The sequence below is a fragment of the Echiichthys vipera genome (genome assembly GCF_963691815.1).
Source record: "Echiichthys vipera genome assembly, chromosome: 8".
NCBI classification, from domain to species: Eukaryota; Metazoa; Chordata; class Actinopteri; order Perciformes; family Trachinidae; genus Echiichthys; species Echiichthys vipera.
In genome coordinates this window covers 19836362-19864131 of record NC_139833.1, presented here as the reverse complement: position 1 = coordinate 19864131, position 27770 = coordinate 19836362, and the positions used below count along the sequence as shown (strand labels likewise).

Genomic DNA, 27770 nt, shown 5'->3' with positions numbered 1-27770 from the left:
TATCATGACCTTCTATAGGCACTGACACAGCACATATTTGTGTACTGCTAAATTGATAACGTTCTGAATGTTGAGTACAGCTCCTTTAAGAAGTTGATATAGTGAGGACTTGGGTTCCAGTGTAGAGTGCATGAAAGAAACAACTGAATACAATTTATCAGAAAAACATTTATTTTGACTACATCTTAAATAAGTTACAATAATTTAAATGGAAACCAGTTGCAGTTGCAAAATATACCCGAAAATAAGGACATTATAAGTATAATGTTTTTTAGTTTAGACACTCAAAGGCTCTGAATATTTTTATCTTTATTTCTGTTTGTATGTGTTAACAATATCAATTGCTGATATGGACCAGTGAGCTATGTCTATCTCAGATATGTGTGATACAGACTAATATTATACTGGCTTTAAATGGTCCTTAATAAAGTCCTTCACCTGAACTCATTCTTATGCCGAGACATTGACTGTTTCTTATGTTGTCCATCTTTAGCTTCAATACACAATTATCAGCATTAGCCTTCACAAAAAGGCATCAGTCTATCCTTGCGTGTGCATTAACTCCTCTGAGTGACGGGGGCTGTGATGGAGGGGTCAGAAGTGGGGAGGACCACTCCCTGTCTTTGGAGATGTCTCAGGATGTCCAGGATGGAGTCCAGCTCCAGACGGAAAGCCTCTAACTCTCTGCTCTTGACCTGAGCCAGACGCTTCCAGCTCTCTGCCTCTGACTGCTGCTCAGCATCTAACGTCTGCCACGATGCACCGATCACCTGCAGGGAGAGGGAGAGGGATGGGGATGGGGGGTTATTGACGTTAGCCTATGTCTTTAGTATATTCTCCAGTGTCTTCACGACAGGAACTTCAGTGGAGCTTTTTTCTCATGAATAACTGCATATCTCAAGAACTGTTCATCTGATCTTCTTCAAACCTGGCAGGTGTATTGCCAAGGAGCCAAGGTAGCGCAGCATGAATTTGATCGGATGAGCGGTTCTTGATAACGCTCCAAGCAGCAAGCAATCACAGGGTTAAACAGTAAAGGCTGGTGGCCTGGGGCCAGTAAAAGTTTATATAAACAGTAAATGATGCCATTATTTGTACCTGCTGCAGCTCTTTCTCTCTGTGTTGGTGTCTAAGCTCCATGTTGAGGATCTTCCTCTCCAGGCCACAAAGGTGTTTCACCTCTGGGCTCTGAGCTTCTTTAGCTTCCTTCAGCTCCTGCAGCAGTCTGGTCAACTAAATACAAAGCAGCGAGTTAAAGAGGCTCTACTCAACATTCTAAATATAAAATTAGCAGCAAACTATTATTTGCTTTGTAAAGATAAAGTGGAGTAATGGCGTCCTGAGCAGAAAATGAAGTCACTATGTGTGTTGTAATCTGAGTTTCTGTTTGTCTTGATAGACGGTCCAGACACAGGTGCATGTTAGTGCAAGTGAGTGCCTTGGTGAGAACCCTGTAGAGGCAATCCCAGCCAACCCACCCCAACCACAGTACAGCTCCTTTTATGTTAAAATATCAAGAAAAACTATTAAACAAAATAACTTTTATCTTGGACAAAAATATATCTGTATATCATTTCACCATTCAATGGCATTTCTGTCATTCCTGCATTGCAGCTCAGGCACCCATTTTTGCATGTGTCCCATAGTGTATTGGGGGTCCGGCAAGCTCCCCTCACATTTTATTTTGCCTGTCCTTCATATGTTGCATGCTTTTTGTGTATTTGTGCCATCAAGAAATATTGTATGACCTAGGTCAGTGTGCGTATGATTTCAATGTTGTGAAAATGCTGACTTAACTATTTGCAGGTCTTGTGGAAGGTATGGGGGGGGGGGGCATTTGGTCCCCACTGAGGTAAAGGTGGGATGCAGTTTTTTTATTTGCTTCTTACAAAATCAATAATAAAAAAAAATATTTAAAAAAATCCACAAGATACACAATATGCAAAAAAAATAATACAAAAAAGTAATAAATAAATCATGGAGGGTCTTCATTTAATCATTTGTGTTTTTTCCATCAATGTGTTTCTGGAAAGCAAGCATTCCAATGAGGTTTTATGTAGATTTTTTACAATCTTTTTTACAAAAAAAAAAAATGCATGAAAGAGACAAGGATAACTATCAGAACTGAACGTAACCGCCACCTGCTTCTGCAGAGCGTCCTCTCGGGTCCTGGATATTACCAGTGCATCTTTAGCTCCCTGCACTTCTCTCAGCTGCTCTTGCAAATGTTTCACCGTTATCTGCAGGTAAATGTGAAGGATAAAGCATCAGGATCATTTTCAGGACTTCCTGTTGACATTACAATGTGTAGTTAAGTGAGCCAGTACCTCCTGAGCGTTAAGCTTATTGGCCAGTTCAGCAACCTTTGAGGACGAGTGTTCTAGGGCATGGGTGGCACGCAGCTGGTCTAACACCCTGAGTTGCTCTACTTTCATGGAGGACAGCTGCTCTGCAGAGTGCTCCTTTAGCCTAACAGATTACATTCAATTCAGCTGTTAGCGCGCATGTGTGCTCTGCAGGAAATGTCAGGTAGTGTTCACGCTGATTGATACAGACCTGCTCAGCTCCTCCTTTGCTTGTACAGCAACAGCTTTTAATGCCTCCCTCTCCTGCTCACTCTGCAGCTCCAATAGCTCTAGGCGCTGCTTCAGAGCCTCGTTCTCCTGCAGAACCTCTGAGATATGACTGCCTGTAAAAAAGATGCATCAATAATAAATTGGAGTGTCCAAATGCATTGCTTGATCAATTGCCCTTTACTTAAGACAGTTATTTTGTTGTTCTGCTTTCTTTTTTGAAAACAGGGCATATAAAACATATACTAATATTAATCTCAGCATGCAAAGGAAACAAAACATCCACATTTATACCTGTAAAGACAGTGGGTTGGTAGGTCTTATCATAATGAGCAGCTGGAAAAGTTTCTTCCCCTCCACATGTCTCTCCTGCAGTAGAGGAGTGTGTTTTGGTTGGGCCTGGCTGTCGTTTTGTTTCTGGTCGTGGGTTGGGGACAGACAGCATGTTCCTCCTCTCCTTCTGCACTCTGTCCACAGTGCGGTGCAGCTCCTGAATGGTCCTAGTCTTGGAGGCGAGGTCTGTCTTCAGCCGCTCTATCCGGGTGCCAAACGCTGAGTCGTCTTGACGCTGGTGACGGCCTGGACTTGGTTGTACCTGGAAAGGCAGGTATGATTTTATTTTCTGTCCTTGGTTTTGCCTATTCACATACAGACAGAGAGTCCAATATGTCAAATGTCCAGAGCAGAGAATCCCATCGTGACTTGAGTTGACTGCCTGAATTGACTCGCAAGCATCACTCCATTTGTGTTTAATGAATACACCTTTCATTGACACATCACCACAGACCAACTTGTGCTAATATGCTAATAACCTGGGTAGCTCCAGCATTCGGTTTGAGCTGCAGCTGAAGAGACTCAATCTGGTCCTGGAGGGATTTTTCTTTCTCCTGATGGCTTTCCTTCGCACGCTGCAGCTCTTCCTCCAGTGTTTGAACCTGTGACATCCATGGCTCGGTCCCACCTGCTGAGTTTGCTGCTTCCAGCTGCTGTTTTTGCTCCAGCTGCTGCTCCAGCTCGGAGATCTGCTGCTCATAGCGGAGCTGAATGGTGCGCACATGTTGAAATGTCATGTTTTCATAAGCATTTCTACTTTGTCATTTTCTTAAATCAATTTGAAAATCATATATATTATTTTACATTCAAGACTTTGATGCAGTTTTGATGCAAAGTCCTGTGATCCTATCTCCTTTTACAACCTAACACAACTCAGGCACTAGTGATCGACTTTAGCAATTACTTGTTTAAGCCAAATACAAATGCATTATTGCAGATGTTTATACAAGAAACACTGACAGCCTTTCTTCACTGTGATGTAAGGAACTGTTAAACCGATAAACTCAGTGTTACTACGGAACACCTAGAGGTTACTACATCATACAGTTATTACATTATTGACAAAAAGCCATATTGACTTTAGTTGTACCTTGATTCTGTGAAACTGTTGTTCCATGGCCCGCAGGCAGCGCTTAGCCTCCTCATCGTGACTCTCTAGCTCAGCCTCCAGACGCTGAATCCTGCGCTCCAGCAGGGCATTGATCCTTCTGGGTGGGGACGTCTTGGCAGCCATATCCTCTTGACTTGATCCAGCTGTGGCTGCAGCGTAGATCAGAGCAGGAAGGGAGTTTGGGTCTCTTCGTCTGAGTATTTGCTCCAGCTCCCTTACCTCATAAAGAGAGAAATACTCAAGATAAATATTGAAGAGATATAAGCTGGAGGTGGAAAACAGAGAGTGTAACAAGTTTGATGAGTAAGCTTGGTTGTTTTCGTGTGAGAAACCTGTCGCTCAAGGTCCTGCATCCTCTTAGTCTCCATTGCTTTCTCTTTGGTCTTTCTCTGCTGCTCACTGCTTCTTTTGGTCACATCCATTTTCAGTTTTTCCACCTGAAATGGAGACAACTGTCAATTCCAACACAGTTAACAACAACAACAGCACACAACAGTTGAACTTTAACTGGCTTTCAGCACACTTTCTGCATCATAGCTGATACTGCAGGAACTCAGTTCCTTTAGAAACTGCAGCCTCTGAAGGTGATGCCCACACATGACAGACACGCTCAACATTAGTGTTCTGCTCTTTCACAAAAACTACAAATGGGAAATGCACATTGTTTTATACATTTCCAGGATATGTTTTAATGTTTAAGATTGTCTGTCATGGTTGCTATTAAGCTGTAAGCATGGATAAGATCGATTAAAATATGTAGTTTGCGGGCCTGGAAAGTGAAGCCACTGCAGAAGTGCCTGCATTCGTTTTAATGTCCAGCAGCGGGCGACTCCACTGTCTCCAAAAAGAAGTCCCATTGTATACAAGGAAATTACTCTACTTCTCACTTGATTTAGTAAAAATCTTTATAGGTTTATGTCTCAATCGCTAGTTTTAAGTCTTCTTTAATACTGCATGATGTTAATTTAGTAAATTAAGGTCCCATTTAGTTTAAAACAGACTATGAAGAAGAGTATGCTTTTAGGCAGGGCAACAGTGACCTGTCAATCAGAATAAAGGCTTGCAATACATATCCACGGCACTGTGTACATCAGTGTTTTTCATTTCATCAGAGGTGAGAGATGACTAGCATCAGCTGGTTGAACATAAGTAAAAGTTTCCCTCTTTAGTGTTTAGCTTAGCGCTGCACCACTGAAGCATAACTTGGTGTAGCTGTGGGGGACCGCTACACCCTCTTCTCCAAAATACCAAAATGGAGAAAGCCAAATGATAAATTTCTGGCCTTTGAAACACTAGTTCATAAACCAATTGGTGATGTCACGGTGGCTATGGTTCTGCCTCCAAAGCTGTGGTTGGACAGGTGGTTGTGAACAACTGGGAAGGTTAATGAGCATCACCTGCTCTTTGAGTTGGTGTATCTCAGCTGTAGCAGCCTTCAGTCTGCCAGCATCTCTGTCCAGCAGCTCCTGGTTCTCAGCGAACCACTGCAGCTTCTTCTTCAGGGCTGCAACTTCATCTCTGTGCTTGTCCTCCAATACACGCATCTCAAAAGTCTTGTCACCTTGAACAATCAGAAAAGATAAACATTGTCAGTGAAACCAAATATTAGTAGTCAGAAGTCATTCAGAGATTTCAGTGGTCTTTGGATTTAAATTTGACCACTAACACTTTAATGAATCCAGTTTTACCTGAAGCAGACATGGCCTGAGCTTTAGCTAGGTCCCTCTCTTTTTTCATTAGCTGCAGGTCTACATCCAGAGCCTGCCTTTCTTGCTTCAGTCTGTGAAGGTCCTCAGACAGCTTGGCTTCATTCCTCTGCACACAGAAACATCTCTATGGTAACTGAGCAGGCTGAAACACTACTTAAGAAACAGTGTTTCAGTTATCGTGGTACTTACCTGAAATGTATTAATTTGAGCTAACAAGTCTGTAATGCGTTGAGTGTGATTCATCAAGCACACATTTCCCACAGTCCTTGAGGTTTTATTCAGCTGCTCCCTGAAGATGGAGAAATGCCATAGAGACTATAAGCAACATTAACAACACATTTTCTGAAAGATCAGAAAGACAGACAAGCAAGCATGCATTCACAAATCTGTCACAGCTCTGATAGAAACACCTTTAGTGTACCCACCTTGTGAAAGCCAGCTCACTCAGCAGCCTCTGGTTTTCATTAAACATGGCCTCTTCGTTGGCTTTATTCTTAACCTGCTGAGCCTTCATCTCCAAATACAGCTTCTCGTTCTCCTGTAAAACACTTTCAGTTTTACTGCAGCACAAATATTCAAAACACAAGACAAAAAAGGGAAAAAAAAAAAAAAATAAATAAACTACACATCATGTAATTGAGACATGTTTTTGGTGGCAGCCCCCTCATTCTTTTTAAGATTAAATTAATTAAGACTACTGAGCTGGCAACATTGGAGGTACAGACGTGGATGGCTTCAGAAATATTAATTCTCTGCCAACGCACTGCTTTGGCCAGTCAGACTGTAGTATGTAAGTGCATATACAGAAACACATTCCAGGTACGCAACAAAATAATTCTAGGCTGTGAGTGAAATCCCTCCCTCGTTCACTACTCCCTATATAACAGACACTTAAGTTTACTCTGTAGTGAGCAGAACATTGAGATTTTGGACTCATCATTGTCACTGCATCAGCCTTACTGTGATTTCTGCATCAATTAAATGAAGTGCATTATGGGATTAAGTTAGGTACATCAATCAATCGATCAGTTCATTTTTAAATTGTACAAGGTACAATCCTAGTGAAATGATCCCATCAGTTCCCATCATGCTCCTAAATGATTCATCAAAAAGCAGAATGTGTCCATAGATCAGCACACAGAAAAAGTGCCACCTGGTCGAATGGTGCTATCTGACACTCCAGGATCCGGCCAAGCAGGGTTCCCACGCCTACTAACTTAAAGAAATGAACATCAAGTTCTATTCTTTAAAATATATAAATCAAAGAACTTCCAATAATCCATGGTTATTTTTGTCTGTTTTCGGAAACTTTTAAGTCCTTCCCGCCTTCAATGCACATAACTTTTAAGGGTGTCAAGGGGCCATGGGAACCATGGCAAAATGTGAAAAGTGACCATAGCTGTCAACATCTCGCTGGAAACCCAGATCCTGCTTGTCCATGTAGTTGGGATCATAGCTGATAGCCATCCTCGCCACCGTTTCATCTGTGTTTACTCTGATGTTTAAATGTGAAAACTCTGACCATCTGGATTAGCAGTTGACAGGAGCCTAGTGAGTTGATTTCCCTATCCTGATGAGTGACTTGTGCCATAACCGCCTCTTGTGATTGATTATGGAAATCAAATCCCCCTCCTCCATGGAAGTCAGTTAGAGTGCAGGCAATGCTAGACTGAAGACAAAAAAGTATAACTTGACAATTATTTTTGATATCAGGTATATATTTGCATGAATGTAACAAGAGCTGATAGAGAGGCAGCTGGCGAGGTTTACACCTTCTAGAAGTGATGTGGTGCCAAAGTTGGTAGTGATTTTGGACACAGCCCTACTGTTAACCTTCACAATCTTCGAGAGGGAGGATAGAATGATTGTGAAAACTGAACATCATAGATTGATTTCATCTTCTCACGTTATATGTAGCAACGTGCTGCCACCAGTGCAGTGGTGTATCAGTCTGGGTGGGCCCTTATTTATCAAGCATCTCAAAGTAGTCAATCAGTCCTTGTAATCACTTAATGACATTAAGCCTTGTTTAACAAAAACAGAATCATTTTTCAGGCCGACTTTGTGAGAGATTCCGAGAACACATTATCTCTTCTGAGAAACGGATGTCCTGACAACCCCAGAACCCCGGAAAAGCAGCTGTGCAACACTGATGATTCTGTCACAAGCGACGGTTTGCACAGTAGTAAATCTGATACGGTTTATGTGACTCATAATGTGCAAAATGAGGGTCCTCACCTCAGTCAGAACAGAGGCATAGTGAAGGATATCTCATCTCAATTACAACAGGCAAAACCTAATTAATTTGAGTGCTTTTTCTTTTTTTATTCATTATTTTAAATAATAATGGGGCTACACAATTTGAGATATGTTCATATTGCTATGGTGCATTTCTTAAGACTAAAATAATAACCACTGAATATCCACTTTCTCTTACATGTAGGGAAAATTAAAGTGGTGTAGTTGAAAGTTGAATTGGACAGTGGAAGAAAGGATAAGGCTCTTTCAATGAAGATAAAGGCTACAATTAGTTTACTTAGGCACCTACCTAGGCACACTTGTATCCATAGTATTAGTTTTCATTATTTCTGTCATCATATAGCATATACAGTACATATTTAAGTTACATTGGTAAGTTACCCACGGCATTTGCCTTTACACATACAGTATAAAATATAGGGGTGTCACATTTATATATTTATTTATATTCTAAATCAAAAATCGACCGAAATCTCTGTGGACCGAAAGGCTTTCAATTATCTAAATCAAAAGCAGTATTGAGAATTCTCCCAGTATTTTTTCCTCTCTCCATTCCAGCATACATGCGCACGTCCAAAGAAATAAACACCAATGCACAGACGACACAGCATAGGCAGAAGCATGCAGCTAAAGACACAATGTAGCTTAACGTTAGCTTATCAGTAGCCTGCAGCAGCACTCTTCCGAGACACAATGGCCACTGATGGAGTCGGAAATGACAGAGAAACCACAGAACTGGAAAATCCTCTTGCTTCTGAAGTGACTGGTGTTGTAACATTTTGCCTTGAGTTATACAAACAAATAAATGGTAGATAAACAGGACTTCATGGTGCATTTAGGTGTCTCACATAAATTCATGGTGTATTCAGGTGCACCTAGTAAATTCTCTCTCACTTTTTTTGTGGTATAACTGTCAGTACTATAAAAACAACAGTTGCATCTGCTCTGCGTATCCTGGGCCGCAACCACGTTGCTGTTTCATTGATTCCGCTATCAGGATGTTACAGTTAGAGGCATTCGCTAAACTATTTAAAAAAATAAACGTTACCAATTATTTTAAAATGTGAAACCAATTACATCCGGAAACCCCCCCCCCCCCGCAAAATTCCCTACTTCCCATGTTTTTGAATTAATAAGACTTTTGAAAGTTTGATTTACGACATTTTAATAATAATTAAGTTCTTGTTTTTTAGATGAATGAATTCAATGCCTTTTAAGACTTTTTAAGGATCCTTTGGAACCTGTGCAATTTTCCACATTTCCATTTGTCCGAGAACTAAACATCATATGAATTTCTACTTTGCAGATGTGTGTCATAAAACAGTAACATCACAGTCTCTTTCTGGAGTAACTTATTCCCTCTCTTTGCTGAAAGTCAGGATAGAAAGATTCATAAATAACCGTCAAGTGCTACTCTGAGGCAGGCGTGTTTTTTTCTCCTTGGTGAATTTGATACCTGCAGTCACGATTTCATGCTATTACCCCAGGCTCTCTCACCAAAAAGGACATGACCTCTAACCAATTTCTCAATGCCAACTGAGTTTGATGGTGTGCACATTGAAATCCAGATGTTGCTACAGCTGGAAACACACTGTGAACCATGGCTGTGGTGAAAAGGATTTTTAATCTGCATACCGGCTCCCCAACACTTTAAATGAAGATCAGAGAGAACACCACACAAAGTGACAGTGAAGACAATCACATTAAGAGTTAAGTGTTCAGGGAAACAAACCTGCTGATAACCTTTTATGAGTGTCTCCTGCTCTTCTATTTCTTTAGCTATCTGTTGGAGCTTCTCCCCCGAAGCAGAGTCAGTGGGCTCGGCCCATCTTTTCATCTGACTTGCTTCTTCTGCATTTCGCAGCTGGGGAGAGTAAAAAAAACAAAACAGCTTATTTACTACTTACTTATTGATGTATCATTGTTGCTACTACAGGTGTCCAAACCTTTTTTTTTTATTATTCTAATACACACTACACACACTAAGCCTACATTCAAATAATTAGGGAGGTTTAGATTTGGGCAGATTTTAGACAGTTAAACACAGCTTTTCTTTACTCCTTTATTTTGTCCTGCAGTCTTTGAATAATACCCAGCAGATTGTTTGTGTTGGTGTGTAACTGTTGAGACAGGAGACTTTGGACAGCATTTTGATAAACTCCTGTCATGTACAGCATGAACAAAACACTGTGTTTTCAACATACCACGGCTCTTCAGAGGCATGGGGTACATAGAAAACAGCTAGAAATGGGTGCAAAGTGACCCTTTCTGAACCTAGAGCAGCTCTGCTGGCATCACTCATTGACTCACTCAAACTCCTGCTTGTTATGTTGTGCAACCAATAGTAACAATACATTGGCAGGTCTCTAATTATAACATTTTGAGATGCCTTTCTTGTTTCTCAACCTGAAACTTATATATTGTTATGAACTTATTGGAACATTATGTAACGGATTTACAATAAATGAGTGTAAGGCGAGGTGTTTTTTTGGCAAATCCAAATGTATACTTTATCATACAAAAACCTGGTACTGAGTCTAATTCTAACCTTAACCAATTGTTGCTCTTTCAACTCTTATAACATCTCTTGACCATCATTGTGCTTTTAACTGTAAAACAGGTAGTATTTCAACCAAAAACTCTACAGCCAACCAATTTCAGAAATAAACGAGCAACACAAATGGCAAGGAAAAAATGTTTTGTTGCAAGTGTGTTTTGTGCACCTTGCTTTGCAACAGGTAGTTCTGCTTTCTGAGTGAGTTGACCTCTTCTGTGCCTTCCTTCATCATCTGCAGCTCCCTCTCTTTCTGAGCCAGCTGGACTCTCAGCTCTTCCACCAGAGAGCTGCCCTCCTCCCTCTGCAAGTCAGACATCAAAAGTGACATCAGATGCATGATGGCCTGTGGAGAATCAAAGCTGACATAATAGAGTTTGTAGAGGACAATTGGTCATGGAAGAAAAGTTTTACTGTTTTTATCACGCTTCAGTGCGTGCTATGCCGTAACTTCCCAGCCTTTCATGTCTGCTGTTTCTCTTCTTAACTAACTTCTAGCTAAATGTCTCTAGTGCTAGATCTAAAAAAGTATTCTGGATCACTTTAATAAACCTATGGATCACAAAGTATTTTCCTACATTGTGATTTGGAAGATGATGTGTGAGTCTGGTTTCTTGAAGACCTCTGACTTCCTGTGTGTCTGTGGCATCCTGGTGACTGTTGGTGTCTATCTGCTGTTGGAGGACAGTCACTAAGGACTGAACAGATGCCACCAGCTCACTGCTCACCTTCAGACCTGACTCTGCTAATCAAACAAACATAAAAAGGTATTCAGGACCTTTATATCAAACACAGGCATATCAGACAAAGCTCCAAACATGACTCATTCATTCCACACCTCCACACCATGACCCTGCATTATGAGGACACAACGGGATTTAGAAACTAGACAGATTCAAGTTTGTAAAGCAGTTTCCAAAGATAACTGATAGCATGAATAGGAGAGAAAACTTTGGGTAGATTCAAGAGCAAAGAGAATATGTTCGTAGTGACGGGAGTATCGGGAGTACAAATGTTTATACGTCATGTACCATCTCTATCATGGTACAATATACAGCAGTATCAACAGAGACATACACACTCGTATCTTAAATTGCCTGAGCAGTTTAATTACTTGACATTTTGTGTGAGTGCCACTAATAACCTGTGTGGTTGTCTTTTTCTTGGCTCATAGTGAATTTGGCTTTTTCTCGTGGATTCTGCAGAGGACGGGATACCAAAGACTGGGTTTTGGCAGCAGCAGCAGCTCTACTCTGCCCTGATGACCTGGAAGTCACTGCTGTTCTCCCCTCCACTCTCCTGCCTCTCACAGAAGCCAGGGTGGCTTTCCTCACTGAAGATGTAGAGGAATGAGAAATAGTGGAGGCCTGGGGAAAATGTCCATAAATCTTATGTTTACAGAATAGCATATTGAAAACATTAAACAAAATAATTTTCTTGACAGGGTGATGGAGGTGTTTTCTGGTTTATAAAAGCTGTCACCACACTTGTTTTTGTGAAATATTAGGTTTATCTTGTGATGCTCAAAAATGCCAAAGCTTTGGATTTTTAGGCAACATCATTACATCAGATAACCTATCTCTGCTCATGCACTTCAAATTTGATTATCCCAATAAACAAAAAAATACATTTTTATATAATCTGTAAATTTATCTAAATAGGCTGGTTCTGAATAAAATGTTAATCCATTATAATCTCTGGTCCTTTTATACATTAACCCATGTAGAAAAGTAATAGGGCAGATATACATTTTGCAATATAGCATAGTCCAAACACAACTACAGTATCACACTTCTGTTTCAAATGTTTGATTAGGCTGTCCTGAAACATGGAATGTATCTAAGGAGAAAAACAGCACACTATGTTTCATTAACAACATGTGATTTTCCCACCTGTTGTTTCTTAGCTTTGTTAGCCAGAGAGGTGTAAGAAGAATATGTGTTCTGATCCTGCATCAGCTTCTCTACTTCCTGTCTAATGCTCCATGTCATGTTGGGAGGGTCTTGGGAGCTGGACGGGTGGCTACTCAATCCCCCGGCTCCCTTTTTCCCTGGGACAGGGTCAGCCTTTCCTAGTTGCTTGAGTTGTGACTCTGGAGAAGTCACATCTGGGAAAGTTGCTTCCAATATGTGGGATGTCTTTTCTTGGTCAAGTCCTACAGCACTGTAATCAGAAAATGTGGTGAGAAAACCACAAAAACTTTTGAAAAACAATTTGTGTTACTGTTGTCACTTGGTGTGAATTAAATCCAGGTTTGGAAGTCAACAAACGCACAAATCAGATTTGTGTCTGATGTTTATGGAACAGTGTTCGATATTCCTTGGTTAAATCTTAGGTTGAACAGCTGTCATCTTACAAAAATACCTTGGACTGCATGCAAATTATAATATTGTTGTTAATTGCATGTTAAGTAACTCACAAATTCACGTTTGTCTTGTTCCTGTAATCCTGTACTGGATTATATTGATGTTTATATACATGAACTACCACGAATACTTGTGCCATTAAGTTTTACACAACAGGTTTTTTTTTTTAAATGATCTTTATTTGATTGATTTGAACTTCTAATTTAAATTGTACTGCACACAAAGGGCACCCATGTTAAAAAATGTAAAACTCTACGTTACAATTAAAGTTTAAAGTCCTCCTCCAGACATGTTATAAAGTACGTAAAACTACTTTTCTATGATGAATATTTTGTTTAACATGGTTTCCCATCAAAAACAGTTAGAAGGAAAACAAAGTCTGAAAATGGACTGGAAGCATATCTACTCTTCTCCTTCATTAAAATATTCTTGATCTGGCCATGGGCCCCGCCCACCACCACTGTTATGCTAGGGAATGCCCCAGCCACAAGTTGACAGGACTGGTTCCTTAGGTATGTGATGTATGAAACCATGCTGTCTGAATCCAGAATTTAGGGACTGTCAATGAAACACTGCAGTTTCAAGGCAGTAATGCTCAGCCATGGAGTGACTGCTCATTATATGTCTTGTAGCATATACAAAAAATATATACATACAAGACTAAAAATTAGATTTTCATTGGAGGGAATCTTTAATAAATAACTAAGGCTATTCAGCAATGCTACAGTAGATATCAGTTGTGACATGTATAAAGTCCGGAAATTTGTCAGAATCCAGAAGTCTGAGACATTGCATGTGACGGTGAGACCAACCAGTGAACAATCAAAAATAATTATCTTCATTTGGGATAATTTCAAGTAAGATTTTACAGTCTTAACCTGGCAGGCTGGAGGGAGAAGCCCCTGATATGGTCCTTCTCTGGCCGGATGGGTTTCATCAACTCTTCTGCAGTTGGTAGCTCTAGATACACAAACACAATAATTATTCAGCATACTTCAGTCCTGTCATGAGCATACAGTATGTCACAGTGGCTGATGACTTTTTCTTTAGCCCCTTAACTAGGATGCAGATTGTAGATGCATCATTCCCCCAGTTAGACCACTGAATTACACAGACAGACAAATGGAGTCCACCATCCACCCCCCCAAACACAGTTTACAGCATGATGGGTTCTGACCTGATTCATTGGTAGAAGCAGGCTGAAGAGACTGTCTGGCATGTTGAGGAGGAGAAGATGGAGACACAGGTCTATTAATGCTCCCCCTCCCATCCAGAGATGAATAATGGTCATTCTGGTCGTCTGAATCCTCCACAACATGGATCTGTCTGTAGGCCTCATGAAGAGCCTCCATCTCTGAGCCTCCGCTCTGCACATACGACTGGCCTGCACAGAAAACAGATGTAGTGTACTCTGTGTCCCAAAAAAAATAAAAAATACAAGATAAAACACATATTCACTGGGAAAACAAATTTCCTCTTGGATTTTTCTGGTGAGAAAGGAAGTTTAATGATTAATTGTGAGAGAGAAAAAATGCCCCATCAACAGTTTGCTGTTTGGAGGAGCAAACAGACAATTTTGATGAAGTCCTGAGCAAGACTGAATGATCTATGGAATAATATTTGTTGTGTAAAAAATCTGAATACTTGTACATGGGGAGCAAGATTGAGGCCTCTTTATAACCTCCTCCAAGGCAGTTATATCTTCAGTTCTCTTTGTTTGTCTATTTTTCAGCAGGATGATGGAAAAATTAATAGGAAGGGTGAAGCATGGGCCAAGGAAGAACCACTTCAATTTCTGAACAGATCTGAATCGCAGCACTGATAGACCAATTATTCTTTCACTTTCAGTAACATTGCAAAATTGGCAGAGGTCTGAACTCTCCAAGTGCCCTTCTAATTCAAGCTTGCGTCCTTTAAGTAACATTTATATATTACTAATTTGTAATAGCAAATAAGTTAATGTTCACTGACATCATATTCAACTTGTTTTCCTACAACAGCCACTCATGGCAACACCAGTATAGTTCAATTAACAAATATCTTTTGTAGTGTACAAATATAATTCTTAGTAGACCATGTCGTTTTATGATATGTATGCAGACATACCAGGTATCGTGTTTTACTTCAAGATTGCATTATATTGTCTGGTACTTCATTGGTTTTATGCTACTGGATAATAGTCTTCTCTTAGTTAGTTGACTGTATGGGTTTGTGTTACCTCTGTCTACCGACCCAGCTGTGCCCTTTGTTCTGTCTTCTCCACCCGTTTCATCCAGGGAATCATGGAGAGAAACTGAAACAAAAGTCAAGTTAGAGGGGAGCAGACTGCAGTTACAGTATATCTACGGCCACTGCAGTTAATTGACTAACATTCTGATTAACAGTGGATGGGTTGCGACTGGGTAAAATAATGCATCATTATGGAAAATATTAATTACATTCCATAAACTGTGAACATAGATTTTTCGTCAGGAAAGTGAGTCCTAGTTAACAGAGGCAGTAAAGACTACTGCTATACTTATACACTGATACAGTAGGCAGTCTGTACTTTCAACAACAACTTAAGATCATATTTAAAGAGCATTATTGGAGGAGCCTAAGATCTACAGGGGTTAAAAGAAAACAACTTGTGAGCCTGAAAAGTTGTCTGTGAGAAAATGTGTACAATGTACTGAGTTATGTATTTTATCAATTTATAACTGTTCTATGCCTGAAACCAGGCATGATGACTGAGAATTTTAAGATGTTCATTCCCAACAACTGCTACTCTATAACTATTGTGCACACGAAAATTAATAACTTGAAGATTTGAGATATGTTTATGGGATTATACGCACATACAGTATAGGTTGTTGGTAGTGAGGTCATTATTGGTATTGACATGGTTTCCACTAGAGTGCGTCATTATTTAACGGTATAAGTGCTGGTGTACGGCTTGTTTGTCTCATCAAACTCGACCACCCATCACCTTAGTGAAATGTCTTTTGTGTCTTTTTCCCTTACCTTTGGCAAGAATTGGAGACAATTTAGACTTCTGAAAAAGAGATGATAGCATGGATTACTGAATGTAGCAAAATGTCAGTTTGTGATATTTCAATAACAAAGATAAAGCTCACAATATGGAGCCTCAGTAATGTCATCACAAATTGTATTGACCCTGTTTTTAGCTCTGAAACCATACAGCCAAATATCAAGCATGTTGCAGTCCAAATAATGACTTCTCTCATGTTAACCTGGTTTTACCAACCTCCGCTTGCCTGACAGATTTACATATACATGTGTTGTTGATGTGTTTCAACTTCACAAAGGGGTCTTCTCAACTTTACTGAACAGTACTATGTGTCAATTTGGCTAACAGAGCTTATTCCATGTGAGAATGAAAAAATATATATCTGGGCAGAGTAGAACTGAATACAAAGCAAACTGAGCTTGTAAACTATTTGTTTCTGGAGGCAGTAAGGCAGCTCATCTTTGCATATTTCCTTAGCAAATAAACCCATAGATTAGGTTTTCATTTATGTGGCTTTGAGGTTGTTGTTATTTCCGTGTATATGCCAGGTTATATCCTTATCAGCCACTCCCCTAATAAACAACACATTTTTCAGTTGACACCTCAGCCCTCCTTTGGTGTCAGCACACTATAACTGAGAAGATACATTTCTACAAACCTCCTCCAGTGACTCTTTTCCATTCTCCTCTTCCTCAAAATCTTCACTGTAATGTGGAGATTCTGTAAAGGCTGAGAGAGAAAGTTTCTGATTGAGATGCACAGAAACAGAGAGATAAAGAAAACAGAGCAAGAAAGGGGGTTTCATTTTCTTACCTGGAGACTTTCTGACAGTCTCTGTGACTCTGGCATTCCTTTGATCATCATGACTCTGCTCCACTGCTTCTTTAGCCTTCCTAGAGAGTGCATATTCACCATTAGATAACAGTCACAACTTTGATCTTCAAGGGCAGAGCAGCAGCAAAGACACTGTACTGGAGAGCTTGAGGCCTGTTAGTATGCAATTCCACAGATCAAGGTTAACTTTTGGCACATCTGTCAAGGGATAATGAACTAACTGAAACATTACCTCGAAGCACCATTCAGACAGAGTTAGTATCACAGAGGGAAGAGGGTAGTAAAATATTTATCACCAACCAAATTGAAGGTGTTTTTAGTACCAGACAAGAATATTCTGCAGGAAAATCGTGTGACCCTTGTCCAGAGGTCAGTGTCCACTCTGTGTGAACAGGTAGCGTTCCTTAAAAAAATGGCGAGTGGACTGTTTGGATTATTTTGGAAGGAATCTGGACGTTGCTGCCTTTGACTTGCAGTTGGTGCTCCGGCAGTCCCCGGGGCAGCAGGGTCCATCTGCGGCACCCTTTTCTACACTGTAGCAACAACATACAGTAAACATCACTACGTACAGTAGATGATGATGTTTGTATGTATACTTGGTTATGGAATATGTGTTGTTCGGTCTGTATGATCTCATCCATCTCCATCACTGTTTAATCCCCTTAACCGGTTCAAATCTAAATTATGAACTGCTTTGATTTAACAACATTTTTTTGTAATTTATATTCATGTCAAACCATTCACTCTTTCTTTCTGTCATAGTATGGCTATACACTGACAAGGGGTCAAGGGGTTGTGCAACCCACATGACAGAAACATCACCCACTCTCTCGACGCAAATTCACCAGACAATTACCTTCCTGCTCACACACTGGCTCAAGCGGACATTACATGGACTTATTTACTAGGGAGCCAGCAGGGTAAAGAACAAAGAGAATGTTCTTGCATGAAGCCCAACCAAGTACTGTACATTGTGAAAGCAACAATGTGGAAGAAACAGCAAAACACTGGTGGAATGTGAGGAAGCAAGAGTGAAAAACACGAGGAGTAATCTAACCTTAACTAGCAGAACCTTAACAAGCAACTTAGTTTCTTCGTTAAACACGTCTTGGAAACAAAAATGGGCTGGCACCAAAACATCTTTGATTGTGTGTTATTTTCTCTAAAAAGGAGCATCGAGTGTGGTGGTTCACCTTCATGATCAATCTGTTCAGACTACTTTTGCAGTGCCTGGTGTGTGTAATATTACAGCATGGCTGTTTACATACTTGAGGATAGTACCGACGGTAGAACTTGTTGAGTCCAGCTCTTTGTTCAGCTGGGAGTAGTCAATAGTAGATAAAGCCCCTGCCTCTAGTTGTGCAAAGAATCTGGCCTTCTCCTCTTCTTCCTCTATAGTGTCCAAGCCAATATTGGTCGTGTTCACAACCGGTAACATTGAGTCTGCACACACATTAAGAGAGCACACAAGGAAAGGATTAGAAGTATGGCATATTTTTCATGTTACCAATTTCATGTTACTAAAATGTCAACAAATATAGGCTGAAAAAAATTGTAGCTCAAGTTGTAGCTCCAAGTTCTTAATCGTAGAGCATGCTTGTTGCCCAAATAGAAGTAGATAAAGAATAACAAGAGTTACAAACTATTACGGGGGGTGTTAGTCTCAGTTTTGTCTGTCTAGAAAAGCCATGCAAATAGTGTTGTTTTAATTACATTATGAAATATAGTCAAAGAAACTACTATTCAATCGGTGCTTTGTCCCCATACTTCTTACTCTGTTCATCTCTGTTGTCCTAGACTCACCTTCTAGCTCAATACTGTCTTCCAGCCTGTTTTCCTTCAAACCAGCATCTCCTGGATGCTCATCCTCCTCCCGAATAGACTTCCTTAAAGACTTCCTGAAAGTCTTCCCAGATTCCAGCAGTCCTGGAGAAAAATGTCACAGAAAATCACAAGTGAACCTTTTTTTAATGAAAGCTGGTCACGCCACATCAGTTGACCTTAACAATCTGGTATGAGCTGCAGGTGGGTACTGATTGTGATGACCCTGGATGAATCTGACTCGAGCCTTGATGCCTGGAAAAGGTCAATATAAGCAAAACAGTGTGTGAATAGAGTGTGTGTTAGGATATTTTCTCAAAACTAATATCCTTCCTCTCCTTTCTGTTTCTTTTACACTGAGATTGATAACAAATTCAACTCCTAGAGGATACAGTGCTCTGCTACTCATGGCCCAATACTGCCACCCACTGTCTATTGATATGCATGCATTCTTCCACGGTGTTTTTATATAAGTGAATTTATGTCATTTCTGTTTTGGCGTTTACAAAGCCTAACGTATTTAAAAATGTAAGCTTAAAGTGCCAGGTTAAAGATGCCATGCTTAAAAATGTATCACCCACAAATATACAATGCCACCACTAACTGTTCAGGTGTTATGATATTTTATGGTTACATTTCTTTTATCACGATATAGGATATATTTTCCATTTTTAATAATGATGTATATCACAATATAGCATGTTTTCCGTTAATTTGATAAATAGTCTTTATGAAAGAACCACATGTTAAAGTGAAATTCCGGTGTAAAATCATCCCAGGCTCTTTTTAGGCAAATACACTCGTGAAATAAGCTTTCGAGACAATATTTTTCTCATGTATGAACTACTAATGGAGAAATCCGGGACAGTTGCTAACAGCCAAATGCGGCTAACACGGATTAGCTCGGGGCAGCAAGTTGAACGCATTACGCATTATTTTAACCACCAATACTGCTCCAAATAACACCAAACCTCGGCAGTAGCATGATAAGAGTCCTTTACACATTAACCTAAGCACAAACAACGTAGTCAGTGAACACAGTGTTTTGAGAGACTTACCTACTGGCCCCCGGTACCAGCTCCTCCTAAACATTCTTCTTCGGTGCCGATGGGCTCACAGTACCCACGGTGAGTTAAAGCTACCTGTAGCTCTTCCAGCAACACAAGCCCCCACCCCCTGATTTCTTGGGTAATGTTTCAGTGCTGCAAGGAAAGCTGTGTGGGAATTTTTCAAACCTTTTACCATCTATTATTAACTTATATTTCACCAAACTGCCACAAACCAAAACGTTTACGTGCTTTGTTGGAATAAATCATCAATGGACTCCTTCCTTTTGGATTGCATTAGGTAAACGACTTGAATGGTCTTTACTACGAGGAGAAGCTGGTACCGGGGCCACTAGGTAAATCTTTCAAAACACTCTTCTACTAAACTCTGTGTTCACGAACTACGTTGATGCTTCGGTTAATGTGTAAGGACGCTCATCATGCTACTGGAGAGGTTGGGTGTTACTTGGAGCAGTATTAGTGGTTTCTCAGTTGGTAGTTCATACACAAATAATATAGTCTCAAAGGCTGGTTTGTTGAGTGTATTTGCCTAAAAAGAGCCTGGGATGATTTTACACCGGAATTTAACTTTAAAGCCTATTTTTCTAATTTTTTGTAATGATTTTGTTAAGAACTTCAGCAAAAAATTAAAATAACTTGCCATGATCAGATCGTCTCCCAGCCCTATCAGTAAGCAAACAGACCTGAAGACTAATTGTCAACGTGGCAGGCAGCAAAACTAGAACTTTTAACATACAAAATACAAACTAAATGCTGGATAGAGATGACTGAAACATAAGAGAACTAGTGGTGCTAGAGACATCTACCACTCTACTGTTTAGGGACTAAAGCGATACTACCAGAAGGTTTGAGTTGAAGTTACCGTCTTCACTGCCCCCCTGGGAATGACTATCAGTGCTGGCTGGTAGAGTATCATCAGAGAGTGTCTCATCAGGGCTCCTCTCTCCGGACACACTCTGGAGGTTTTCATGAGTGGGACTGCTCAGACTGTCAGAGTGTGAGCCATCAGATGGAGTTCTGTGTCTTTCCACAGTTTGGGTCTTGTCCAATTGAACGGGTTTATCAAGAGCTTTGCAGCGGGGTTTGGGGACCGGCTTATAAAAGGGCTCCACGCTGACTTTAGACAGCAAAAAGAAAAATAGGGTAAATAATAATGATACACTGTTGAAATTAATCTGTTATAGCTATTTTATTGTTTATTATTTATTTATTTATCTAAACTACACAAGGCATTGTTTTAATTCACACTGGCCATCAAAATTTAAATTTCCTGCAATCAATTGTGTTTTTACAATCAAGTGTTGTCCAATTTAAAAAAGAAAAAAGTCAATATTTAGCATTTTTACACAGGCCATAGCCACAAGTCTCACTGTTGATTTCACTTCAGACTACAAGGGGATTCTATTGCCACCTCATTTGTTGCTAGTGTAAAAACAATGGTGTGTAGAAAATATGGACTTCAATTCTTCACCTTTCACAGAGAACTCTAGTCCTAGGTTCTAGGTTGGAGAGCGGCATTCAAGACTCAAGGAGGACAAGAACGGACAACTGGCTAATTTAGTGTAGGTTGTGCATGGCACCTACTTAGCTCTGACCCCTTTTTAGGGCCAACATCCCACATTCCAGGTTGTGGCCTTTGATACAGGAACCACAGACACTGAACTAACAGGAACTGGTTACACATCACCATGAGATAAAGATGAGATTCTTGGTTTCACGTAGAGATAAAAAATAGGATGGGAATTAATATATATATCTATATAGATCAATAGATCGATAGATCAATACAGTAAATGCATCATAGTTTGTAAGAAGACAAAATGCAAGCTAATGCTGATTTGTCAGACAATGCATGTAATATGTAATAATAAGTACAGATTGTCTAGAAACAGAAACAAGTGAAAAAAACTAAATCCTAAATTTATCTTCGGAATTAAAACCCAGTATAGGTCATCACAAAGCAGGAGGGGATTGAACAGGGTTTTAACCAGCTGAGACTAAGTAACTGTTAGAGAAACAACCTTGAAACGCAACTGTGGATGCACAATGTTTTCACAAGTACACATGTTTATGTGGAACAGTAAATTTGATAAAGTCTAAAAGAACTCTAAGCTCTCGAGGGACATTAAACAGCATTATGCTCTCACCATAGTTGTTCTCAGGCTGAGACTTTTTAGCTTTGATAAATCTGCTTTTGCCGGTTTCTGCTAGGGAAAATGGAAAAAAACAGAAAAGGAAAGTCTTTCAAATAAAGAGATAATTAACAGACTAATATAAAGCTGTGAGATGTACACCCGGATTTCTGCAAAATTCCACATTGTTGAAGTCATTTTGATGTACAGGGCATCCGGAAAGTATTCACAGCGTTTCACTTTTTCCACATATTATTACGCCACAAGCTTATTCCAAATTGTATTAAATTTATCTCTGTCCTCAAAATTCTACACATAATGCCCCATTATGACCACGTGAAAAAAGTTTTCTTGAGAGTTTTGAAAATGTATTAAAATTAAAAAACAAAGAAATCATATTTAAATAAGTATTCACAGCCTTTGCTTAATACTTTGTAGAACCACCTTTGGCAGCCCCTACAGCCTCAAGTCTTTTTGAATATGATGCCACAAGCTTAGCACACCTCCCTTTAGGCAGTTTTGCCCATTCTTCTTTGTAGTACCTCTCAAGCTCTATCAGGTTGGATGGGAGACGTCTGTGCACAGCCATTTTCAGATCTCTCCAGAGATGTTCAATCGGATTCAAGTCTGGGCTCTGGCTGGGCCACTCCAGGACATTCACAGAGTGGTCCTGAAGCCCCTCCTTTGAGATCTTGGCTGTGTGCTTGGGGTCGTTGTCCTGCTGAAAAATGAACCGTCGCCCTAGTCTGAGGTCTAGAGCACTCTGGAGCAGGTTTTCATCCAGGATGTCTCTGTACATTGCTGCATTCATTTTTCCCTCTATCCTTACTAGTCTGCCAGTTCCTGCTGCTGAAAAACATCCCCATAGCATGATGCTGCCACCACCATGCTCGACTGTAGGGATGGTATTGGCCTTGTGATGAGCAGTGGCTGGTTTCCTCCAAACATGACGCCTGGCATTCACACCAAAGAGTTAAATCTTTGTCTCATCAGACCAGATCATTTTGTTTCTCATGGTCTGAGAGTCCTTCAGGTGCCTTTTGGCAAATTCCAGACGGGCTGCCTTGTGCCTTTTACTAAGGAGTGGCTTTCGCCTGGCCACTCTGCCCATACAGGCCTGATTGGTGGATTGCTGCAGAGATGGTTGTCCTTCTGCAAGGTTCTCCTCTCTCCACGGAGGAACGCTGGAGCTCTGACAGAGTGACCATTGGGTTCTTGGTCACTTCCCAGACCAACTCGTTTCTCCCCCGATTGCTCAATTTAGACGGCCAGCCAGCTCTAGGAAGAGTCCTGGTGGTTCCAAACTTCTTCCATTTATGAATGATGGAGGCCACTGTGCTCATTGGGACATTCAAAGCAGCAGATATTTTTCTGTATCCTTCCCCAAATTTGTACCTCGAGACAATTTTGTCTCTGAGGTCTACAGACAATTCCTTTGACTTCATGCTTGGTGTTTGCGCTCTGACATGCAGTCAACTGTGGGACCTTATATAGACAGGTGTGTGCCTTTCCAAATCATGTCCAATCAACTGGATTTACCACAGGTGGACTCCATTTAAGCTGTAGAAACATCTCAAGGATGATCAGTGGAAACAGGATGCACCTGAGCTCAATTCTGATCTTCATGGTAAAGGCTGTGAATACTTACGTAAATGTGTTTTCTCTGTTTTTTTAATTTTAATAAATTTTCAAAACCCTCAAGAAAACTTTTTTCACGTGGTCATAATGGGGCATTATGTGTAGGATTTTGAGAGAGATTAATTTAATACAATTTGCAATAAGGCTGTAACGTAATAAAATGTGGAAAAAGTGAAACGCTGTGAGGATGCACTGTATCATACAGTATTAGCAGTGAGAGATGTTTTGACTAAATGTTAAAACATATTGTCTGTATTACAATATCTCACAAAGGGTAACACTTCCCGAAGACTAATTTCGAATCTAAATGAGTCTCATATTGATTTTATAAAGGAGGTTACCAGTAATCTAAATTTTAGATTAACCTTTAAGGACTTTAGTCAAATAACTCTGTATTCTGCACACTCCAGAAACGAGCATGGTGGATACGTGTGTTTCACTTCTCAGTGAACACAAAAAAGGATAGTTCAGAGAAAGAAGAGAAGCAGAAAGAAATTAAATAGTGAAAAAGCATTTAGAAACAATCATGCCTGAGGGACATGAGTCAAGGAGAGATGAGTCAAAAGTTAAAGTAGAAGAATATAAGTTAGATAGAGAGAGATTCTCAAATTTGATGAGTGGGGCGTAGAGCAGAGGATGAACAAAAAAAACAAAGCATAGCAAGTGGCTATGTGAGGCTGTATTTAATACCATAACCCAAAGATCATTTTAAAACTTTTTTTAAAAACAGTTATTGTCATTACTGAAGAGAAAGAAATGTTTTTACTCAATCGTTTGCCCTACAAAATATCAGTAAAATTGTGGAAAATGTGCATTACATATTTTTGAACCCTCAAAGCTAATGCTTTTATTTAAACAGTCCAAATGTCAAATATATTCATTTCACTATCAAATCGGAGAGGATGTATTTCCTGCGGCAGCTTAAGATGTCCAGCCTGCCAAAGACAATTATAGTGCACTTCTAAGGCTGCTGTCACTGCCGAAGACAAGGGCAGACTGCAGCCTATCATTTGCTCAACGGAGAAGGTTCTGTCAATCTGCCGTCCCTCAAGGACCCTGAGGCGGACAGGAAAGACTGTGCCAATCCCTCCCAAACCGGACACAAACTCTATGAAACACTCCTCTCTGGAAGGAGCCTGCAGTCCATCAGGACCAAAACCTCACACCCCAAAATAAGTTCCTTCCCATCTGCAGCTAGCTTCATCAACAAGAAGCAGGACCCCCATTGAAATGGACTCTTATCCCACCCCATAGACACTTCACGTTATATTAACTTCTTTGAGACTGTAGCTAGATTCTTTTTATAGTTCATACTGTGAACCCTTGCACATTCCTTGGACAAGTTTTGCAGATTTCTGCACTTAATCACCATTTCTAAAGACTGCACAAGTCCTTCATTTTAATTCAGATATATTGTAAACGTTTTTTTGAATATTTTTTTCAGATTTTAATTGTAATTCTCTTCTGTTCTATATTTATGTCTCTTGATTTTGTATTACTTGCTTTTATTGATAATTTCATTTTGTCATACTTTGTTTATGCTATGCACCAAAACAAATTCCTTGTTTATAAAGACCTACTTGGAAATAAACTAGATTTTGATTCTCAAATAAGAGAAAGCAGCAAATCTATACAATGACTAATGGTTTCAGTTCTAACAATAACAACAACAAATGCTGTTATCTTAGTGTAAGTCAAAACCTGAAAAGTTGCCACACCATTTCAACCTGACTTTCATCCATATTGAAATAATAAACTGTGGTTGACTTTATGTCTCCATACCAACTTTACATAATGTATATACTGTAGTGCTCTCTTTTTAAGATATTCCCAAGTGAGCCAGTGGCTTTATTTGTTTTTCCACTATGGACTAAATTTTATGGGAATTTGATTACTGCCAGCTGATAATTGCAGTTTTAATATCCCACAAAATATGACCAAATCCTCTCACTTTTGTCCTTGGAGTGCAGAGCTTAAACACTAACAGAATTCTGAAAAGTCCCAGGCTAACAAAGGCTACCGTGTCCATTGTGATGGGTGTTTTATCATGGAGAATCCTCTCCTTACATTTACCTCTGCCTGTTCCTCCACCGCTGTGTTCGTCACCCTGCCACCAAGACACGGTTGGTTTCTGGGCTGATTTCTGACTGCTCTTAGCAATGGGCTGCTTGTCAGAGTCATCTGAAACGGACTGACAGGAAATCAAGTTTAATTCAGAGATTGCCATTCGGATAAGACCGTGTATATTAAACCATGAGTAAGACAATCATTCTTCTCTCAGGCTTACAGCACATTAAATACAGTATTTAGCATCCTCTCAGGGTCACTTATTCCAGGCTAGCCTATTTGTGCCTATGAAGTTGTTTAGGTCAGACCTAGAAATATACTATGTGAATGCTGTCAGATTAACAAAGAGACCACAGCAGCACATGCATATAGAGATTTAATGTGTGTCAGGTACAGCCTTCTAAAATCACTGTAATTAGCATCCTGTAACAACCCTTCAACATAAAAGAGTACTGTCCGCAGTGGAAATGCAAACAGATCTACAGTTTAGTCGGGGTGTAACGATACATGTATTCGTACCGGCACTTCTGGACGGGTACAGAGGTGGACCGCGGCCCGTAAATATATCATTAATATGCACAATGTACAGTCTTGATTTGCAGTGCGTAACTTAAAGCTTGAAGTCACAGTTCCCCCCCAGTAGCAGTCAGCGAGTGAGATTCGGTTAGAGTAGCAAAGCAGGCAGCATGCGTGGATGGAAGGCTAGCGAACAGAGCGCGGACCGCATGAAACCGGAGCCTGCAGACATCCCCCAGTCATTCAAATCCCAAGTGTGGGATAACTTCAGATTCCAGGTTAATTATGAACATGCACAGGCATTTAAAAAGGCACAACCCAGGTGTTACTATCACTGTTGCTGTGAAAAAAACAAAGCTGTGCAAACCCAGCTCCTGCCACTATTTCAAAAACCCCTACCTGGGAATTCAGAACAGGCAAATGCCATAACCTAAGTTAATGCTTATTTAAGAAGTATTTTATTTATTAGAGAATTGCAGCAGTTTTTTAAATATTTGTTATACGTTTTATTTTTATGTTTCATACTGACAGCTGTTCATACTAAAAACTGTTTACTGTTGTGTTTAATTGTTTACTAATTAAACTCATGTCCATTCTGACAACCAAGCAGTTTTTTTCATTTTCCCCCTTTACTATGAACCGTAACATCCCGTACCGTACCGTGACTTCAAAACCGAGGTACGTACCAAACCGTGACTTTAGTGTACAGTTCTAAAAAGGTAACAAAAGTGAAATGCGGCTATGTTAGATTACCTCCTTCAAAAACAGCTCAAACTGTTCATCCAGCTCCTCCTTGGTCAGTCTGTGAGACATCGTGATACTGTCCACTCCATCAGCCAATGAGATCCTAGACAACCGACAGAAAGTCAGAAATAATTTTGGGGGGAAATCATGCCTCATGTGTGAAGTAAATTTTAAAACAAATGTTATTACATATTTTAAGCATTCAGCAGCACACTCTTCCATCACAGGTGCAGATGATTTGCCAGCCTCCCAATAAATAGGAATGAAGTTTAATTACAACTCTCTGCACGAACAGTGCATTCTCTCATCACTCTACCCTTATATTTCCATTTAATTCCCGTTACTTTCCATTAAATCCTTTTAATTCCCATCGAACGTTTTCACATTTACTTTTCCTGGAATTTTCCAAATTACCAAGACTTTTTCCATTGCATTTCGTCGCATTTTGCTTTTAGCAATACACCAATGTTTCCACCTCACACAAGCGCAAAAACCTTCTTGGCCGCAAATTGTTAATGTCTATAAAAACCGGATGGAACGCGCCTAGTGAGACTTGTCAAAGCAGGGGTAATCAATGACATTAATAAGGCTCAGTTATATTTAAGTGTCTTCTTCAAGAAGTCGTTTCCTTAATAAGCATGCAGAAACACCAATGGGCACCTGCTTTGGATAACGTCCAGTTCTCCAAGAATCCCGCAATGCACTGGTATAAAAATGCTTTTCAGTAGCAGTTCCGTGTCAAAACTGTCAAAACAAAATCAGTGCCCAAGATCGTCTGCTAGTTCAATAATAAATCAACGCGCTCTTATTTTATTTTGAAGTATGCGATGCCTTACTTCTGGTGTACTGACACAGCTAAGCTAACAGGAGCTAAGTAGTTTATCTCATTAGCTAGTAATATTAGCTGGCCAGAAAAGTCAGCTAACTTTTCCCACATCAGGCAGAATACGCACTACACCTTCACGTAACTTACATGTATCGGTCCTGCGTCGACAGAACTCACATAAAAGACTCGACATGTCTCTCTGAACTGAAC

At 40.0% G+C, this 27770-nt stretch overlaps 1 protein-coding gene across 1 annotated transcript; it reads right to left on the bottom strand.

Moving 5' to 3' along the window:
- Positions 1 to 398: 398 nt before the first annotated feature.
- cep162 (centrosomal protein 162) lies at positions 399 to 27770 on the bottom strand. Its single transcript, XM_083918515.1, has 29 exons — positions 27708 to 27770; positions 26744 to 26837; positions 25481 to 25598; positions 18553 to 18675; positions 18018 to 18192; positions 16729 to 16808; positions 16574 to 16644; positions 15909 to 15939; positions 15124 to 15198; positions 14083 to 14289; positions 13784 to 13865; positions 12432 to 12702; positions 11684 to 11906; positions 11118 to 11284; positions 10709 to 10843; positions 9718 to 9849; positions 6152 to 6264; positions 5916 to 6015; positions 5706 to 5832; positions 5415 to 5578; positions 4350 to 4454; positions 3997 to 4236; positions 3386 to 3613; positions 2868 to 3168; positions 2557 to 2689; positions 2328 to 2469; positions 2142 to 2240; positions 1099 to 1233; positions 399 to 770 (listed from the first exon to the last, which is right to left on the bottom strand). Coding segments are annotated over exons 1-29 (4086 nt in total). The 5' UTR covers positions 27710 to 27770; the 3' UTR covers positions 399 to 557.

What these genes read in the sequence shown, in the direction of transcription:
- cep162 (XM_083918515.1), bottom strand. An exon ending in ATCATCTTCCAAATCACAAT is followed by an intron (nt 10,844 to 11,117) that starts GTAGGAAAATAC and finishes TCTGACTTGCAG; the next exon opens with AGGGAGGAGGGCAGCTCTCT. An exon ending in GCAAAGGAGGAGCTGAGCAG is followed by an intron (nt 2,470 to 2,556) that starts GTCTGTATCAAT and finishes GTAATCTGTTAG; the next exon opens with GCTAAAGGAGCACTCTGCAG.